The sequence below is a fragment of the Ovis canadensis genome, chromosome X (assembly GCF_042477335.2).
Source record: "Ovis canadensis isolate MfBH-ARS-UI-01 breed Bighorn chromosome X, ARS-UI_OviCan_v2, whole genome shotgun sequence".
Lineage (NCBI taxonomy): Eukaryota > Metazoa > Chordata > Mammalia > Artiodactyla > Bovidae > Ovis > Ovis canadensis.
In genome coordinates, this window is record NC_091727.1 from 127377593 (window position 1) to 127398234 (window position 20642).

General features: G+C 46.2%; 1 protein-coding gene across 19 annotated transcripts in view; it reads right to left on the bottom strand.

The window, feature by feature from the left end:
• TMEM164 (transmembrane protein 164) overlaps positions 1-20642 on the bottom strand; it is a 386200-nt gene that overhangs the window by 230242 nt on the left and 135316 nt on the right. For all 19 annotated transcript variants that reach the window (XM_070290931.1, XM_070290932.1, XM_070290935.1 and 16 more), the window contains one exon: positions 7106-7184. In XM_070290931.1, coding sequence (XP_070147032.1) covers positions 7106-7184 — 79 coding nt within the window. The remainder of the gene's footprint in view (positions 1-7105; positions 7185-20642) is intronic.

Consider the following 20642-nt stretch of genomic DNA (forward strand, 5'->3'; position numbering starts at 1 on the left):
TCCATGGGATTCTCCAGGCAAGAATATCAGAGTGGGTTGCCATATGCGCTTGTAAAAACATACCCCTTTCCTTCAGAGTACGGAGGTCAATTCTAACTCAACATTCATTTGTGTGATTATTCAATTCACACCTGGCTCCTCCCACAACATTATGAATTCTATGAGAGGAGGGGTGGGATGGGGTCTGATTTCACTCATCAGGGCATCCCAATGGCCAGCATAGAGCCTTGTTAGAAAGAGGTGAGGTGAGGTGAGGTGAAGCCGCTCAGTCGTGTCCGACTCTTTGCGACCCCGTGGACTGTAACCTACTAGGCTTCTCCATCCATGGAATTCTCCAGGCAAGAATACTGGAGTGGATTGCCATTTCCTTCTCCAGGGGATCTTCCAGACCCAGGGATCGAACCCGGGTCTCCTGCACTGGAGGCAGACGCTTTAACCTCTGAGCCACCAGGGAAGCCCCGAAGGCACGTATAAATATGCTGCTATGGTTTGAATGTCTGTGTCACCGAAAATTCATGTGGTAAAATTCCAACCCCCCAACGTGAAGGTATTGGGGGCTGGGGCCTTTGGGAGGTGCTTAAGCCATGAGGGTGGAGCCTGGGAAGTCTGAGATAAAAATCACCAGCATGGTCGCCTTCTTGTGAGGCCCCTCTTCCTGGCTCATAGCCGGCCCCTTCTTTTATAAAAGATACACCAAAAGGATCACTCGTCCCATCCACCACGTGAGGCCACAAAAAGAAGGGGCCAGCTGTGAACCAGGAAGAGGGGCCTTACAAGAAGGTGAGCACACTGGTGACTTTATCTCAGACTTCCCAGCCTCCAGAACTGTGAGCAGTAAGTTTCTCTTGTTTATAAGCTACCCAGTCAGTAGTATTTGCTTGTGGCAGTCCAAATGGATGAAGACATATGTGTTAGATGCATGGATGAAACAGATGCGGGGGTAGAGATGATTCCCTGCTTCTAGCTGGAGTGACTGAGTGGTGCCATCTGTCAAAAACCACAGGGCGAGAAGCAGGGCTGATGGCAAGATGAGTGCACGCAGGTAGGCCAAGCTGCGGTGAGCTTGACACATTCAGGAAGACACGCTGGAGTGAACTATGTGAAAAGGAATCTCCTAAGATTAAGGGCTGCCGAAGGTGACCTCATGGCCATCACAGCACGGGCTGGTAGCTAAACTGTGTAAGCACGTGAGACCACAACAGGACTAGCAGAGCAAGAGGTGAGCCCAGAACAGAACTCTGGGGAAATCAACATCTCAGAGGACAGAGGACTGCAAGAGACTTGGGAAGGCACGGATGGCGAGATGGGGATGGAGTGGGGGGTGGATACTGGAAGCCCTGAGAGTAGAATATTCCAAAAGGGAGTGGTCAACAACGTCCAGTGTAGCAGAGGGCAGGCAGGATAAAGCCTATGAGACGGTCACCACATTTGGTCACATAGTTGTTGGAAATCTTTAGAAGAGCTCTTCCCATAAAGAGGTGGGCAGTGAGGTAGACGTCTGATGGTGATGTTCTGATGAATGAAAGTAACTGAGAGGAAGGCTCATCAGATGTAAACAAGTGTCACTCAAAGTTATGTCCTATTCATGACATGATTTCAAGTGGTAAATAGATAAACATTTAACTTAAAAGTGATATATTTAAAGTGTATTAAAATAGGACTTCCCTGGTGGTCCAGTGGTTAAGAATCCAGCTGCCAATGCAGGGGACATGGTGTCAGTCCCTGGTTTGGGAAGATTCCGCACGCCGTGGGGCAACTAAGCCTATGCGCTGCAACTACTCAGCCTGCAATCAAGAGCCCACGAGCAGCAAGCACTGAAGCCTGTGCGCCCTAGAGCCAGTGTTCCGCAACAAGAGAAGCCACCTCAATTCGCAGCCTGCACACTGCAACTAGCGAAAGCCCAGGCACAGCCAAAAATAAAGAAAATCTTAAGAGGTGTACTAAAATAGATAATCAGTGTACTGAATCCAGGATTTCACAAGCTTCTCTTAAAAACAAATATATCTTAGGAAAAAAATTAGTAGGTTTAATATCACGTACATAATAATAGAGGCGAATACATGGATAAGGCAAAAAATGTTATGTCCTAAGAACTGAAACTTGGGAAATATTGTTTGGACTACTTTATGATGTGAGGGGAGGATAAAAGATATAGTTGTGTGGAGTTAAAGTTTTTTAGACTAGCGAAGACTTTAGTATACTGAAAATCCAAGCACTGATGAACACGTGACCAATTGAGGGCTAGAGGTTCCAGAGGAGGCGGAAAGGATGCAATGGAACAACAGCCGGGTGTGACCGGCCACGGCCACGAGCAGGAGGAATACCGCTCCCTCCAAGATCGGAGGGAGGAACGTAAGGATGGGTGTGGGCAGCGTGGAGGGAAGTGGCTGAGGGAATTCCCACTCGAAAATCTCTTATTTCCCCAGTCATTTGTTGGGAGAATATCTACTGAGAGTGGAAAGGATTGGAAGTTTGAATAGACTGGACAGGAAGTTTGGAGTGGGAGGCCAAGCTTTGTCACAAGATCTCTGAGGGCAGAGTGTAGAGACACAGAGGGAGTGAGTGATGGTGCTGACAATAAGAGAGATCATGGGATTCCACTGGCCCAAACCTGAAAGAGTTGAGAAGTTTACTCACAAGACTAACAGTCAGCACTGGGATTGGACACGAACCTGAGTGCAAGGCACAAGGGAGTGAGACATGCTCAGGAACTGGTAAAGGGAAAGTTCCAGTAACTTGTCATGGCGGTACAGCTGATTTGGAGAAAAGGAGAGGTTGGAAGAAGCACAGATTTAGGTCAAAGAAAAGGACATAATGCTTATGATCTCGGAAGAGTTTTAGCGGAAAGCAAGGTCCTGAAAGGGGAACAGAAGTCACTATAATTAATAAGCTCACACACTGAGAAGCTGGGGGTGGGATGAGCAGTCCTCACCAGAAGGTTCTCAGGATGCTGGCTAGAGCTGTATTGAAAATAGTGAGAGTGCCATGGGCCAAAGGTACCTAGGAATGCAGGGAAAGTGACCAAGAGGTTCAAATGGTGGTGGAAATCAAAGAAAGGGGTAAGGAGGATGGTAAAGAAAAAAGCACCCACACATAAGGCAGAGACGAAAAAACGGTCTGGAAGAGACAGTGGAGAGATGGGTGGCATATGGGGCTGGGCAGATACAACAGCCGCAGTTAGAGGGTTTCAGGCAAGAGATGGGAGGACTCTGTGTTTTGTGAAGAGCTGAGGCTGGGGTTATAAAACATGTAGGTCCACATTTCAGAGCTGACAGGAAAGGAAACAGAAACAAAGAGTGTGGCTGGAGGAAGGAGGAAGAAAAGCGCAGCGTGGACAGGAGAGGCCATGTTTACTACGAAGGTGCCAAATGGCTGTAGCAATGAGGAGAGAGAGATTCCCATTAAGCAGGACCTTCCCTTTCAGGGACACAGGGCTCCTTAGCATGTGGGGTACTGGAGAGGAGACCTAGTCTGGCCTTGGGTAAAAACTTCTCAAACACTTATTTCTACAAAATTACAAGAATTCTATTAGGGAAGAGAAGACCCAAACTCTCAGCTTTTTGATTTTCAGGAAATCCTCTTTCCCCTGTTCACTCCAGTTCCATGTTCCCTCTGGAAGGCCGACATCAGGCTCATCCTAAGGTGAAACAACATCAGGAAACCCAAATTTCCCCAAATGCTCATGATTTCCCCCAAGTGAACAGCAGATGGCAGCAAAGAGCCAGAAAGGAAGCTGAGAACACAAGAACCCAGAAATGATAAAGCAGGGAAGGTAGAAAGGCTTCAGAAACCCTATGACACTCTCAGTTGTGTCTATCCTCTCAAACAGGCACTCCTTGTGAAAGGACTGGGCCTGTCTGGTTCGTCTCTGATTCCCTGGCACAAATCCTCTGCACACAGTAGGTGTTGAACAAGCACAGGCATACCTCGGAGTTACTGCAGGTCCGGTTCAAGACCACTGCCATAAGGCAAGTGAGATGGATTTTTTGGTTTCTCAGCACATATCAAGGTTACGTTTATACTCTACTGAAGAACTAAAGAACCTCTTGATCAAAGTGAAAGAAGAGAGTGAAAAAGTTGGCTTAAAACTTAACATTCAGAAAACTAAGATCATGGCATCTGGTCCCATCACTTCATGGCAAATGGATGGGGAAACAATGGAAACAGTGACAGACTTTATTTTTGGGGGCTCCAAAATCACTGCAGATGGTTACAGCAGCCATGAAATTAAAAGACGCTTACTCCTTGGAAGGAAACTTATGACCAACCTAGACAGCATATTAAAAAGCAGAGACATTACTTTGCCAACAAAGGTCCGTCTAGTCAAGGCTATGGTTTTTCCAGTAGTCATTCATGTATGGATGTGAGAGTTGGACTATAAAGAAAGCTGAGCGCCAAAGAATTGATGCTTTGGAACTGTGGTGTTGGAGAAGACTCTTGAGAGTCCCTTGGACTGCAAGGAGATCCAACCAGTCCATCCCAAAGGAAATCAGTCCTGAATATTCATTGGAAGGATTGATGCTGAAGCTGAAACTCCAATATTTTGGCTGAAACTCCAATATTTTGGCCACCTGATGAGAAGAACTGACTCACTGGAAAAGACCCTGATGCTGGGAAAGATTGAAGGCAGGAGGAGAAGGGGACGACAGAGGATGAGATGGGTGGATGGCATCACTGACTCAATGGACATGAATTTGAGTAAACTCTGGGAGTTGGTGATGGCCAGGGAGGCCTGGCGAGCTGTAGTCCATGGGGTCGCAAAGAGTCAGACATGACTGAGCGACTGAACTGAACTGATACTACAGTCTATTAAGTGTGCAAGAGCATTATGGCTTAAAAAAGACCAATAAACTATTTTCTAACAAAGATACATACATTGCTTTTATGTTTTACACAAAACATGCCTAGCACAGCATCTTGCACACAGAAAACACTGAATGAAAAGCAGGCATTGATGGTTATACTGTGGTTGTTATTACTGTTACTATTATTACAGCCTCTTTTCAAGGCCAGGCACCAGAGGAGAAGGGAAAGACTCAGGGACAGTGGGTGAACGCACAAATTGGATCTAACAGAGTGTGTGTGTATAAATTGGAATCCCTTTCTTAGCTTGGTTCCCCCAAACAGTGCAGCTATAGATTCAATAGAAGGCTACAGTGGAGTCAGTCACTTCTAGAAAGTGTAGCTTCCCAGATGGGATTTTTTGAAGAGATGGGGGAGGTAAAGGCTGCTATCAGACCACTCTGACTCAGCCAACCAGCAGACTTTTATAATGCCTCAGAATACAAATAGTTTTAACTAATATCCGTGCACATTTGGTCAAAACTTGCATCCCACACCTCAGGAACCATGAGTGGTGGGGGTCTGGAGGCCTGGGACAGCTTTCTGTCCGGTTCCCTTCAGAATGATTGTACCTCTGAGACTTAAATATTATTAGGAAGCTCTTTCCTGAGAAATGGCATAGGTCACCTGGATATGGAAAGTCAGACTTCTCTTAAAGCTCAGTCAGGAAAAAGGATGTGTTTAGAGCAAATTAAAAAGAAGTGCTCTTTGACAATGTGAGCCCCCATGTGGCAGCACAGGTAAAAAGCAGCCTCAAAGAACAGAGCTAGAAGACTCCATGGAGAGCAACAGTTTCCATCCTCCTACATGACCCCCAGTTGATGGGTACTTAAGGCTCCCTCATGCTGGGAGTTCTTAAAAATTTGCTAGAATTTCTGAGTTAGAGGAAGCACAACTTCCAAACCATCTCCCAGAAGGCTTTAGGGTCCATGTGGCTTCATGGAATTTTTAATGAGATAGAAATGAAACCCCTGCTGCCCTGGGTGAGGTTAGTCTCCCAGCAAAGTCCCAGGAACCAAGATAGAGAGGCTGGTGGCTCAGACTAGAAGAGGTTGACTTCCAGGTATGGGGCCTTTCAGGAAGGTCAGAACATTAAGAAGGGCCGGGGCGGGGGGGGGGGGGGGGGCGCGGAGGGCGGGTCTCACAACTAGTGTAGAATGAGTGAACTCTCCTTTCCTTTAGTCTAACCCAACAGAAGGAGGTGGATCATTTAAGGGTCGTTGTGAGGCTATGGTTTTTCCAGTAGTCACGTATGGATGTGAGAGTTGGACTGTGAAGAAAGCTGAGCGCCGAAGAATTGATGCTTTTGAACTGTGGTGTTGGAGAAGACTCTTGAGAGTCCCTTGGACTGCAAGGAGATCCAACCAGTCCATTCTGAAGGAGATCAACCCTGGGATTTCTTTGGAAGGAATGATGCTAAAGCTGAAACTCCAGTACTTTGGCCACCTCATGCAAAGAGTTGACTCATTGGAAAAGATTTTGACGCTGGGAGGGATTGGGGGCAGGAGGAGAAGGGGACAACAGAGGATGAGATGGCTGGATGGCATCACTGACTCAATGGACGTGAGTCTGAGTGAACTCCAGGAGTTGGTGATGGACAGGGAGGCCTGGCGTGCTGTGATTCATGGGGTCGCAAAGAGTCGGACACGACTGAGCAACTGAACTGAACTACACTGTGAGGTCACAAACAGATCAGCCTCTTGACCAGGTCGGTGGTCTCTCCCTTTGATCAAATGAAGGTTTCCATGGTCTGTTTTACATGAAGATGGCTGCTCCTTCACTAGCCTTTTCCCTTAATCCCATAATCCCAAATTCCTGGACATCTTGCCCCTTTCAGTATCTTTTCTGGTTCAGACAGGATGCATATAATGAGCAAAAGCACAAGGTCCCTCTACCCTCTGCTGCACGCTGAGGCAGGGAGAAGGCAAGAGCAGAAGTGAGTGACAGAGTGTGGGCACACTCTGTCCATGCAAGCCCAAGGCCACCACGGACAAACAGCCTGAGGCCTCGGCCCCGTGACGGGCTGTCAGTGGCCCTGAGCTCACGCACACAAAGGATGAGAAACCACCAGGCTCTGTGCAGGCCTCAGCTGTGCCCATTTTCCCACTGCCTGGTGTCTGGCATGAAACATACTGCAGAGACTCAGTCAGGGAGCACCTCAGGTTTCTGATAAGACACCCAAGAGGTTGTGACTGCCCCCCCTCAACAGAAGAAGAGAAGGTAGGTGTGGAGCTGGCACAGGGATGGGGTTTGCTGGCCTTACCTCCTTTCCAGAGCAGGTAGATGGGCACCACGTAGAGCATAACATGCTGAATGTAGTAAATCTCCAATTCAAAGGGGAGCTGCAAGGACAGGAGGGAGAGGCGTTTCAGAGCAGGAAGCACTCATTCTAAGAGATTCTCGAGCTGAATGCCTGCCCTCCTCTCAAGGACCCACAGCTTAGCAAGCCCACACACTTTAACCAGTTCAACTCCCTTCACAATTAGAGAAGAAACAATGAAATGACTATACCTATGACCTAGGCTAGTCTTCCAAAGTGCATTTTGTAGAGATAGTACTTGAAAAATGCTCCACTCAGACAGTGTGGTTAAAAATTTAAGAAAGGTTAAACACAATCTATCTCCTCCTCCCTTGGAAATTCACCGTGTAGGTCAGTGGTAGATTAAGGACCTGAAAGTAAGACGACTGCTTAACATTGTTTGTTTGGCATTTCCTAAACTTGGTTAGCTAGTGCATTTGTTTAAAAAAAAGCACTTAGTGTTCTGCAGAATATACTTGAAGAAACACAGCCTTACATCACTTCCTGCTCCTACTGAGTAGCTGGTGGACTACTTAAAAGTTTATGTCTCATTAGACAAGAAGAACATACAGGGTAGGATTTATTATTCCCAGTTTCCAGATTTAAAGGTACTGATTGCCAAGTCTGGTTAAGTCGCGATCCAAGAATAAAGAGTTTCTCCACTGGATACTTGGGGTCAGTCCAGGGTTAGCCCTAATTTTGGGCAAAGACTAAGCAGCTGGGCCAATTCTGGCATGGCTTGCCAAAAAAGAGTATCCCCACCCTCCTTCCAACCAACACGCTCATTCATTCACTCCTGCTTCCCATTTCGCTCAAAATGGAAGCTCTAAATTACCAAAGTGGAGTGCGCTTTCAACCTGGCACGGGGACCGTGCTTCAGCGCTTGGCAGCGGCTGGAGAGTGGAAACAGCTGTTCAGTCTAACTCAATTCCGGGAAAAGAACTGCAGCCGCTGGCGAGAGGCCTGGCCTCCAGGGCTTACACAGCCCTACACACACAGACACACAGATACACACACCCCCCACCAAGGGGAAGCCCAAGGAAACAAGGACACCCAATGCAACGATCAGCTGCCTCCCTACGAGTGAGCACAGAACCAAGCCTGTGAGCTCATGAGAGGGCCCAATTCTGGGCTCCCCACGCCCAGGAACCCAAGGCCTTGAGCCAAGGAGTGAAACCAAAAGATGGCAGAGCTCCAACACTGGGAGCTGGGAGGACTGTGGACCCTGCTCTGGCTACTGAAAATAAAACTCATGCAGAAGGAAAATTTCCCACTGACCCAGATGATTATTTTGTACTCAAGGAAATGTAAAATCCCAGAAAAAGAAACAAGGTTCCCAGTGGGTCTGTAGAATAGGGTCGTGGGGTTTTACAGTGAGTGAGCACCACCAGCAGGAGCTAACTTTGGATGCCTGAGAGGTCCACGGGGTCCCTCAGAGCAATGTGGTCTGGGATCACCCTACTATTAATAAATTAACTGACTTGATTGCAGTCCCACAGAGAGCAGGCAAAAGTTTCAGGAAGGCTCAACTCTCTGGCTGTTAAGCCACATCTTCAGGTATCTAAAGGACTAGAGCTCTTCCCAAAATGGGGTCTGGGACTGCAGGCTGCTCGCCCACTGCAGGGAGCAGAAAACCGGGCAGAGGGCCGGCAGCTCCTGGTCCCAGGTCTCCAGGCAGCACCCCTGCTTAACTCCCAGACTCAAGCGTTATTTACCCACCTGGACTCGTGGGGCCCCCTGACTTCCCCTCCCTCACACCTCTTCTGGAAAGCAGACTCCCCACCTGCACGTCCAGGGAGGCAGGTCAGCGCTGCGGCCGCAAGCACAGACTCTGGAGTCGGTCAAAGCCCTGTTCTCCATTTGATTCTGCCGCTTAATAATAGCTCCATGGCCTTGGGCAAGTCAGTTAACCTCTCTACCCTACTTCTGGCACTGGTAAAATTGAAATGAGAGTGTTGTAAAAATAAATTTTTGAACAATTTTACTAGAACAAATATTTGTAGAGTCCCTATTGTGTGCCAGGAACGATTAAGCAATTTGTTCACTATCAGTTCACCTATTAATTCACCTGCGCTGCTCCCATTAGCTCCATTTTACAGATGAGAAACTGAGGCACAGAGAAGTTAAGAGAACTTACCCAAGGGCACACAACTATTTGCTGATGCAGCCCAGATTTAAACCCAGGTGGGCTGGCTCTAAGTTTCCAGTCTTAGCTTATAGACTCTGCTACCCCACACCCTGCTCCTTCCCTCCCACAAAAAATGCTAACACCTTGGACATACACAGCACGAGGGAGATGCGCAGGGGCAACAGGGGTGCAGAGTGGAGATGCGCAGTGGAAAGGAAACCCTGGTAACAAGCGGGGAGGCAACAGAAGCGCATTAGGAGCAGCAGGATCAGCAATTGTCCTTCACCTGGGGACTAGGCCCAGTCCCTCCCTGTTCACAGGATCCCTACCCTCATGGCCTGCTCTGCCCCATGTGGCAACAGGCTCCACATCACACAGTGGCTAAGCTTGGCCTCCAAAACAGAGCTCCCAGCTCCCACTGGAGCTCTGGAGACACGTCAGTCACAGATCTCAGCTGGGCTGCCCAGGAGACTGCCCCCATCAACAGTGTCTTTCCTGCCTATTTCTCCTCCTATTCCAAGAGTTCTCTACCTCAGAAGGCCACAGAGAGTGTTCAACTAGGTGTGGGCACCACTGACAGCCAAGGCCAGGGAGAGGAACGGAAGGGGATGAAAGAGGAGAGCAACATAAGAAAACCATAAAGTGGCAGGAAGCAGAGAGCTGAAGGCAAGCAGGAAGCTAGCTACTAGTGGTCCTTTAATAACAAAGAATATTTAGAAAGTACTTGTGTGCCATGCCCTGTGTTAAATGCTTAACATGTGTTATCTCACTTGATTATTGTAAGGTTCCTGTGAAGCAGGGACTGTAGTCATCCCCATCACACAGATAAGGAAACTAAGGCACAGAAAGGTTAAATAACATCCAAAGAAGAAGAGGCAGGGCAGCGATGGGGATAAAGGACATACAGCAATTGAGCAGAAAAAAGGCAGCTTGCTTTACAGAGCACTGAACCTGAGCCCAGGAACTCTGTCATGGAGGCTTCCCTTTCTGTTTTCCCCATTTGATAAACATTTTCTGTGAAATGTCATACTTCCCCCAGAAGTTCTATTCGGCTAATTCATCTCTGCCCTCTAGAATGGACATCTGGAGCTCCACTCTAATGTACATATCAGCTGTACATGTCCTTTTCAGTGGGGGGATTCCCAGGGCTTTAGACAAAATGTCCTATCATTGCAGTTGAAAGCCAAAGGCAATAAAAACATTTTCAGCTACATAGGTTGTAACGTCCTTCTCATGTCCAAGTCAACACCTTTTTTTTTTCTTTCCCCTTTTTTTAAGAATTAAAAGAACAGACAGGTAAAGTTCTCCAGGCTTCTCAAGTCAAATTGCCTGAAGCATGAAGTGCATGGGCTCCATCCATGGAGATCTGGGGCCTCCTTCCTCCTGACCTTCCACCCTGACAGTCACACACCCACACTCTGCTGTGGAGACGACCCACACCCTGTGTGCCCTACAGCCCGTCCCAGTGTGCCCTATGTCCCTGGTTACTTTTGCCACCATAAGAAGTCCAATACTCCCAGGTCACTAACCAATGCATGAACTCTAATCCCCACATGGCTTCCCACAAATTCCCAGATCCAAGACCACCTTCCACTGCTCCCCAGTGCTTGAAATCCTTCCCCTCTATCCTCTGGAACCCACTATCATTTGCAAAGCTCCTCTATCTTCAAACTCTTTTCTGAGCAGTCAGTTCCTTCACCTTCTTTGGTAAAAACCTGGCCCCTTCTCTAAGGACATGGCTATCTCTACAGCCCCCTCGAGTGGTGGGTGCTTTCCCTCCCATGTCGCCTTGTAACCCTGGGCCAAGAAGACTCCTGTCTGCTCCCAGAACATTCTTTCTTCCTTCTTCCTAACCACTCCCTGGGTCTGAACCTCATGTCATCAGACTCTCCCACCCTCTACTGTTCTTGCTGTACTCATCCTAGGGACCTTTCTTCTTACTGCTTTCCAATCTGCCTTTGTCAAAAATTTTTATGTTTTCAATATTTAGCAAACACCAGTCTGTAATGCTTTGACCTCCATTCCCCTCGAGTTTTCACCTCCATCTCACCTCAGCTCTTTATTCCCATGGTCACACCCACCACTGCCAACACCTGAGGCCCTTCTGTAAACTCTGTCATGCACTCCACTCTGCAACCAACACCACCAGTCTACCCAACTCACTCCACGCCCCCTCACATCCGCCAGCTTCACTGGGACCTACATCTACTGACCCTACCACTGTTTTATTGGCCCTCACAAGCTCATGTCCTCACCTCTTTACTTGCCCATCACTCCCTTCCATATGTTCTAAACCCTTTTCCCTACTTGCCTTGAAAAACCATATTCCTGGTTAAACTGAACTCTCTGCCTTCACGTTCCTCTGCTACGCAAGTAAGCATGGTTGGAGAAAAATGTAAAGCTATGCTGTTAACTCTTAAAATTCATAACTGCAAATTTTGAGTGGACCCTTAATGCAACCTTATAATTCAATTATATTCCCAAGTCCATGCACTCTCATCTCTCCTGGATGATTCCTACCCTTATTTTCACAACTTCTGCGTTCCTCAAACCTTTCCCCATCCACCCTCTCAGCTAGTGGCATGGCTATTTCACTGGGGAAAAGGAAGCAGCTGGAAGAGAACATCAACAAGCTCCCAGCTTCACATCACCCTCCTCCCTACCATCCCATCACTGCCTCCTCTGCCACTGCTCTGCAGGAACCAGCCATGCTACTGGTTAAGGCTAGTCCCGGGTTCCCAGACTAGATCCCTTCCCCTCTCGCCTACTCAAGGACACACCAGCGATTGTCCCATTTTCACTAGATCATTCCCATCAGAAAACAAACAAGCTACAAAATCAAGACAAAACCTTGATCCCACTGCCTCCTCCAGCTGTCACCCCATATCTCTGCTTCGGTCGATAGCAAAACTCCTCAAATGGCTTGTGTCTCCTCACTGCCATCATTTCCCCTCCTCTGAATTATCCTTCCATCCACTCCAATCACATTTTCACACCCACCACTCCCCTGAAATTGCTTTGACTGAGGTTACCAATGACCTCTATGTTCCTAATTCCTCTACACACTGAAGGAGCCCAGAACCACGTCCTTGGCTCTTTTTTTCTCCCTACTCTCACTCACTGGATAACATTATCCAGGTTCCTGGTTCTAAACACTTATCTATATACTGATGACTCCCAAATGAGTATTTCCAGCCTAGAGTCAGGCTGTTAAGACTGAAATTCTAGGACTTCCCTGGTGGTCCAGAGGCTAAGACTCCATGTTCCCAATGCAGAGGGCCTGGGTTCAATCCCTGCTCAGGGAACTAGATCCCACATGCCACAGCTAAAGATCCTACATGCCATAACTGAGACCTGGCAGAGCCAAAATAAAAATATGCTTTTAAAAAAGACTGAAATTCTAGCTCCATCATTTAGTTACTATGCACCTTTGGGCCAATCACAATCTTGTAAAACAGGAATGACAACAGTACCTACCTCATCAAGTCGTGATAAAGTTTGGTGAAATAATGCATGGAGAGCTCCTGGTCCAGTGCTAGAATATGATATATATACACTCAATAAATCCTCCTCTTCAACATCAATGCAGCCAGTGAGTGGTGAAGCCAGGATCTCAACTCCGGCTCACAAGACTAATGCCAGGTCTCTCTGGGTCAAAAGTTAGAGCTCATTTCATCCCATTATTCCACCCTGGCAAGAGCCTCCAGCAAGAGATGGTGACCAACCTGGGCCAGCCCACAGCCCTAAGCCACAAATCACTATTTCATCAGATGACTGCTAGGATAACTTTAGCTTGCCAGCTCAATCCATTTTTTGGCCCACCGTTAAGTGACTTTCTCCTGGAGACTTCTTTATTTCTCAAAGAAATTTCAACACTGCTCTCTTCTTCTCACCCCTGACAGTCCCATTCTTACACTCAGTCAACCAATTGAAAAAAAAAAAAGCCAACCATTTACTGAGACACTCCCAGGTGGCAGGTAATGTGCCCAGTTCTGGGTATGCAGCCACGATGAAGACATAGTCCCTGTCCTACAGGAACTCACAGTCTAGTTGAGAAAGCTCACAGACAAAGGGATAAGGTCAGCACAGCAGAATAGCATGGAGGGAACTGCAGATCAAGCATTGGATTTGGTCTGATTTTTTTCTTTAAAAGTTAAGGGATGGTCCTGTATGATGTGCAAGGGATATTGGTAGAGGCAGGGAGACCAGTTAGCAGCTGGCAATAGCAATGTCGAAATGAAGCTTGAGGGACTTGCCTGGTGGTCCAGTGGTTAAGAATCTGCTGTGCAATGCACGGGACATGGGTTCTATCCCTGATGGGGGAACTAAGATCCCACCTACCTCGGAGCGACTAAGCCCACGCGCCACAACTGCTGAAGCCCACATCCCACAACTAGAGAGTTCATGTGCTGCAACGAAGATCCCACATGGCGTAAACAGGACCCAATGCAGACAAATAAATGAATAGTTTTTAAAAAATCGAACTTGGAGGCAGAGACAGCAAGAGAACATAGGATGGGAAGGTTTGAGAGACGGTAAGGAAGTTGAATCACCAGAACTAAGTAACTGATATGGATGAGGGTACACAGGAGTAAGAGGAGAAGTGAAAGAGAACTCCCAGGCTGATGGCCTAAGTGGCTGGTGCGATGTCGGGGCTTCTCTCTAAGCTGGGGACTACAACAAGGAAGCAGGTTGGAGGAGGAGAGGCATAAGAAAGCAAAGTAAGACCTTTGTTCTTTGCTGAATTTGTGAACCCACTAGGAAAACCTGGTGGAAATGCTCATCAATCAGTGGGAATGTGGGTCTGGATCTCAAGGAGGCTGGAGAGGATGAGAAGAACTGAAAGGCAAATGATATACACGTACGTAAAACGCAAACACAAAAAAGGATGAAATCCTAAAAGGCAATAGAAATGCTGATATTCTCTTTACACACCCCAATACAACACCTTATACAGCCCACTCTACAGACCCCTGGTCCATGGTATTCTTTCAAGGGTGAATGGGTGGCAAGAAACAGAAGTCATAACTCCAGGGGAATATCAATAGAATTGGGAGAGACCTGAACATAGTTACAGGTGAAAGGAAGGAGCCAGTGGGGAGATGCAAGATGAGGAAGCAAGGAGGGCAGGAGGCATTGGATGGTGACAGGTACTGGAAGTGGGACCCAGAGCACATGGAGATGAGGAGGGAAGGACAAGTTGAAGTGAGAACAGCTGTAAGAGGGAAGACATGCTGGGAATGGAGGCAGCTCATGACCCAGGGGGTCCCACTACCTGGCTGGAAACTTGTGTTACCAAAGGATCCATGGCTGCTGATGAAGTGCAGACTGAGGATGGGTGATTACAAAGCGAGGACCCTGCTCTCAACTCAGCTCCAGACTGCAGCCTCGCCAAAGAAATCAGGGGATCAAACTGGATCACTGTATGGTCTGAACGCCTGTGTCTCCCTCAAATTCATGTCTGATGGGATGGTATCAGGAGGTGGAGCCTTTAGGAGATTAGGTCATGATGAAATCAGAGGCCAAGAGCTCCCTTACCCCTCCCACCCTGTGACCCAGAAGAGGGTCCCCACTTGACTCTGCTGGTACCTGGATCTCAGATTTCCAGCCTCCAGAACTGTGAGAAATTTCTGAGGTTTAGAAACCACACAGTTCATGGCATTTTCTTTTAGGAGCCTGAACAGACTAAAACAATAGTCTGCCTTCAAGGGAAAAGGCTGAAGCCTTTGGTAATGTTCTGGCCAACCAAGCTGGGCTTTGGAACGCTCTTCATTAACTGACCACAGACTTCAACTGTGGCTACTGGTGCTGCAAATTCCTTGGGACTAAATACCACTCGTTAGAAGAGCCCCAAAAGGAATGCCCACAACCTAAAATCAACCACAATGCATTCACAAAACAGAATACCATGTGCTATGAAAAACAACAAGGTGCCCTGACAAACACTCAGACAAATCCAAATCTGGAACATTCTGGCAAAATGACTGGCCCAGACTTATCAAAACGTCAGTGTTATGAAGGAGAGGGTGTGTGTGGGGGGGAACTGTCCCTAGACTTTCAAAAAGTAAAATTAACAAAACCTGACGAGATATACAATCAAAACCAAACATGAAAATCAACTTGATCCTGATTTTAAAAAGAAAAGTAAAAAAAGACATCCTTGGAATGAGTTGGGAAAATTTGAATATAAACAGATTATTAGATAAAGCAGTATTATAGAATGCTGATAATTTTGTTGAGTGTGATTATGGTATTGTGGATATACAAGAGAATGTCTTTTTCCTTGAGTGCTGCAGGCTGAAGAATTTAGAACTGAAGTGTCAAAATGTCCACAATCTGGGGGGAAATGATTCAGCAAACATAAACAGAAAACCAGAGACAGTGAATAAGGAAAACTGGCAACTGTCGAATCTAGCTTGAGGGTATATAGTCTTTGTTCATTATATTTTTCTGTTTCAACTCTTCAGGATGTTTGAAAATTTTTATAATAAAAAGTTGGGAAATTTTTTTAAAGTAAGTAAATTTAAAGAAGGTAAATCTATATGAACTCATATGGCAAAGTAACAAATACTTACATATACAAACAAAACTATATACATAAAGATGTTCACTGCAACGTTATTTGTAATAACAAGAAGTATCTAATAACAGAAAAGCTAACTGAATGTCCACTGGTAGAAAAATCATCAAAAAAAAAAAAAAGTACTCTGGAAGACTAACTCTGCAACCACTTACAAAAAAGGAGGTATAACCATTTATAGGCAAAACTGAGCCAATCTATTGAACAAAGCATGATCCTTTTTGTAGAAGGGGCTGATTAGTTTTTGTACTTCTATGACTTTTTTTTTGATGTGGACCATTTTAAAACTCTTTATTAAATCTGTTACAATACTGTTTCTGTTTTTTTATATTTTGGTTTTTTTGGCTGTGAGGCAAGTGGGATCTTGGCTCCAGAGTAGGAATCAAACTTGCACCCTGGGCATTGGATTGGCAAAGTCTTAATCCCTGCACTGACTGCCAGGGAAATTCCAGTCTCTGTACTTTCAGATGTCTGTCAATGAATACAAAAAGGACTGGGATGATATTTACCAAACTCAGCAGGGGAACAGGACTGGGGAGGACAGGCTGGCACAGGGAAGGGGAGACTTAGACTTGGTTTCTAGATATTTGTATAGTTGGATTTTTATGTATTCATTTATTAATCATGTAGCTATAAGTTTAAAAGTCAAAAAAAGAAAAGGTCAAAAGAGTAATGTACCTCTTAGCAGCAATTACCTCTGGGGAGTAGGCAGGGAGAACTTTCCTGTTATAGTCTTATCTCTCTATTGCAGGAATCCTTAACCAAGAGGTTGCATTAAGCTATTACGGATGATCAGTGTTTAGGAACCCCCTCTCTTAGAGTATCTGAATATGTTCTAGACCCCCTCACAAGTTCCTTGTTCTCAATTTATCTTCCCTTGTGACCCAACTCCCACCCCTAGTACAGACAAGCTACCCATGGCCCTACCAGGCACGTGGGATTCCATCTTACACTCAAGGTCTGATGTGGACCATAAAGAAGGCTGAGCATTGAAGAACTGACACTTTTGAACTGTGGTGCTGGAAAAGACTCTTGAGAGTCCCGTGGACTGCAAGGAGATCAAACCAATCAATCCTAAAGAAAATTAATCCTGAATATTCATTGGAAGGACTGATGCTGAAGCTGAAGTTCCTAGTCACCCGACGCGAAGAGCCAACTCATTAGAAAAGACCCTGATGCTGGGAAAGATCGAAGGCAGGAGGAGAAGGGGAAGACAGAGGATGAGATGGTTGGATGGCATCACCAACTCAATGGACATGAGTTTGGGAATGCTCTGAGAGATGGTGAAGGACAGGGAAGCATGGTGTGCTGTAGTCCAGGTGGTTGCAAAGAGCCGGACATGACTGAGCGACTGAACAACAACAAAGTTCCTGGGTTGGTTTCACAGTTGTTTATAATATTCTCCATGAATAAATAAACGTACTTATGAATAAAATTAAAGCATGCCATGTATGGACCAATGTTGAAATTTGCTACGAATCGAGAATTATAAATATGATTTCTTTACAAAGCTCTGTCTAAAAGAAAAAGGATAGGGGTTTCATTAAATGACTTGTCCAAGGTCTCAAGGCTGAACCAGAATGTGAACCCAGGCAACTTGGCTCCAGAATGCATGATCTGAACCACTGTTGTCTGTTGTCTATACCAGGCTGTTCCCCTGATAGAAAAAAAATAGGGTCTACTATGAAGCCTGAAGACCTGACCCAACACCTAGCTACCACGATACAGGCACTAGCCATCCAAGACCCCCGGGGGCTCCGAAGTCCCCGAATCCAGATATACTACTTCTTTAGACTGAGCCAGAGCTCGAATTTCATGTGGACGAAGGAGTGTAGCATTCAGTACACAAGAAGGTACTTCAGGACTTAGAAGTCCAGCCCTGAACATGTCATTTGACTTTCTACTCAAGGATGGAAAGTAAATATTTGCACGGCTCTCTCCAGAGAGCTCTGCAGAAAGGCTAATGACAGAGATTGTTCAAAGGGTCTACAAAGGAACCAGGGCAGCTGCAAGTCAAAAGACAGTCGGCTTGTATACAGAGGCCAAGGCACAACTGCAGAATTACGGTGCCAGGGCTGGCCTTCCTGCTCGGAGTATGTGACAAGGGGCCCCAAGAGGGCCTTTAGCACCACTGACAGGAGCAAGGCCTCATTCTCCTCTGCCTTAGGTTACAGATTCCACACAGAAAATGTAAGCCATGTAGATTGGGAGGGACGAGAGTAAGGGTACTAAACTTCCAGGCCCTCATCTGCCCCAGCACTCTGTGATGCCATCTGGCTCAATTTAGCACCTTCAAAGGACTCGAGCATCAGATGGCTTGAAATAAGGCCAACCCCAGACTAGCACTAGAGCAAAGGAAAGGATAAACACATCTGAGATTTGGCTCTTAGCCCAGTAAAACAGCTGGACACTCAGTACCCAGTACTCACTGCCCTCAACCAAACAATCATAGTATCTGGTTAACCTTCTACTCCTTGGGGGCCCTTGCTTGAAAGCAACCAGTGGGCCAGGCAGCCATTTGTAAGGCAGGCTTCCACACACTGTTGCTTCCAACATGTTCCCCTAACGAGGCCCATCACCTCTGCTACAAGCTGGAGTCAGGTTCAGGAATCTTTTTAAGCAAGGGAAGTCAAATGTCACATGTCCCCTTGAGGCACATGCCTTGAGAAGAGGCCAGGAGATGGTGCTAGACCACCTCGTGTCATTAGTAGACTCTGCTCACTTCTCTTTCTACTTCTCTCCTGTTTCATTCTCCCGTTCTCAATCTCTTCCCAGGCTCCGAGACTGCTTCCAGGATTTCTACGAGCACTGGAGAGTAATAAACTAGTAGCTCCTGGCTAATCTGACACACAGAGGATGCGCAGAATCTTTATTTTCATCACACATTTTTAGACAAAGAATCTTTTTGACCCACTGGGATGGGGCCCAACATTTCATATTTCAGTGAGGATCTCGAAGGTATTCTGGATACAGGAGTGCTTAACTTACTCTTAGAGAAATACTACAGTAGGTTATCCTCCAAATGACAGGTGTGAATTTACAATATTTTCTCCCAGAAATGATAGGCAGTTCCCAGGAAAGTGTACTGATAAGGATAATGATGTAACTAGTGTTCAAACTTGAACTGGGAGCTATTCCATGTTGAAGGTCAGGAGGGGCGGCAGTGAGAAGATACCCCTTGTCCAAGGTAAGGAGCAGCGGCTGAGCTTTGCTGGAGCAGCCGTGAAGAGACACACCATGTCCAAGGTAAGAGAAACCCAACTAAGACGGTAGGTGTTGCAAGAGGGCATCAGAGGGCAGACACACTGAAACCATAATCACAGAAAACCAGTCAATCTAATCACACTAGGCCCACAGCCTTGTCTAACTTAATGAAACTAAGCCATGCCCGTGGGGCCACCTAAGACAGGCGGGTCATGGTGGAGAGGTCTGACAGAATGTGGTCCACTGGAGAAGGGAATGGCAAACCACTTCAGTATTCTTGCCTTGAGAACCCCATGAACAGTATGAAAAGGCAAAATGATAGGATACTGGAAGAGGAACTCTCCAGGTCGGTAGGTGCCCAATATGCTACTGGAGATCAGTGGAGAAATGACTCTCGAAAGAATGAAGGGATGGAGCCAAAGCAAAAACAATACCCAGTTGTGGATGTGACTGGTGATAGAAGCAAGGTCTGATGCTGTAAAGAGCAATACTGCATAGGAACCTGGAATGTCAGGCCCATGAATCAAGGAAAATTGGAAGTGGTCAAACAAGAGATGACAAGAGTGAACGTTGACATTCTAGGAATCAGCGAACTACAATGGACTGGAATGGGTGAATTTAACTCAGATGACCATTATATCTACTACTGTGGGCAGGAATCCCTCAGAAGAAATAGAGTAGCCATCATGGTCAACAAAAGAGTCCGAAATGCAGTACTTGGATGCAAAAACGACAGAATGATCTCTGTTTGTTTCCAAGGCAAACCATTCAATATCACAGTTATCCAAGTCTATGCCCCAACCTGTAACGCTGAAGAAGCTGAACTTGAACGGTTTTATGAAGACCTACAAGACCTTCTAGAATTAACACTCAAAAAAGATGTCCTTTTCATTATAGGGGACTGGAATGCAAAAGTAAGAAGTCAAGAAACACCTAGAGAAACAGGCAAATTTGGCCTTGGAATACGGAATGAAGCAGGGCAAAGACCAATAGAGTTTTGCCAAGAAAATGCACTGGTCATAGCAAACACCCTCTTCCAACAACACAAGAGAAGACTCTACACATGGACATCACCAGATGGTCAACACCGAAATCAGACTGATTATATTCTTTGCAGCCAAAGATGGAGAAGCTCTATACAGTCAACAAAAACAAGACCAGGAGCTGACTGTGGCATAGTTCAGATCATGAACTCCTTATTGCTAAATTCAGACTTAAATTGAAGAAAGTAGGGAAAACCACTAGACCATTCAGGTATGACCTAAATCAAATCCCTTATGACTATACAGTGGAAGTGAGAAATAGATTTAAGGGACTAGACCTGATAGATAAGAGTGCCTGATGAACTATGGAATGAGGTTCGTGACATTGTACAGGAGACAGGGATCAAGACCATCCCCATGGAAAAGAAATGCAAAAAAAGAAAAATGGCTGTCTGAGGAGGCCTTACAAATAGCTGTGAAAAGAGGAGAAGGAAAAGCAAAGGAGAAAAGGAAAGATCTAAGGATCTGAATGCAGAGTTCCAAAGAAGAGCAAGAAGAGATAAGAAAGCCTTCCTCGGAGATCAATGCAAAGAAATAGAGAAAAAC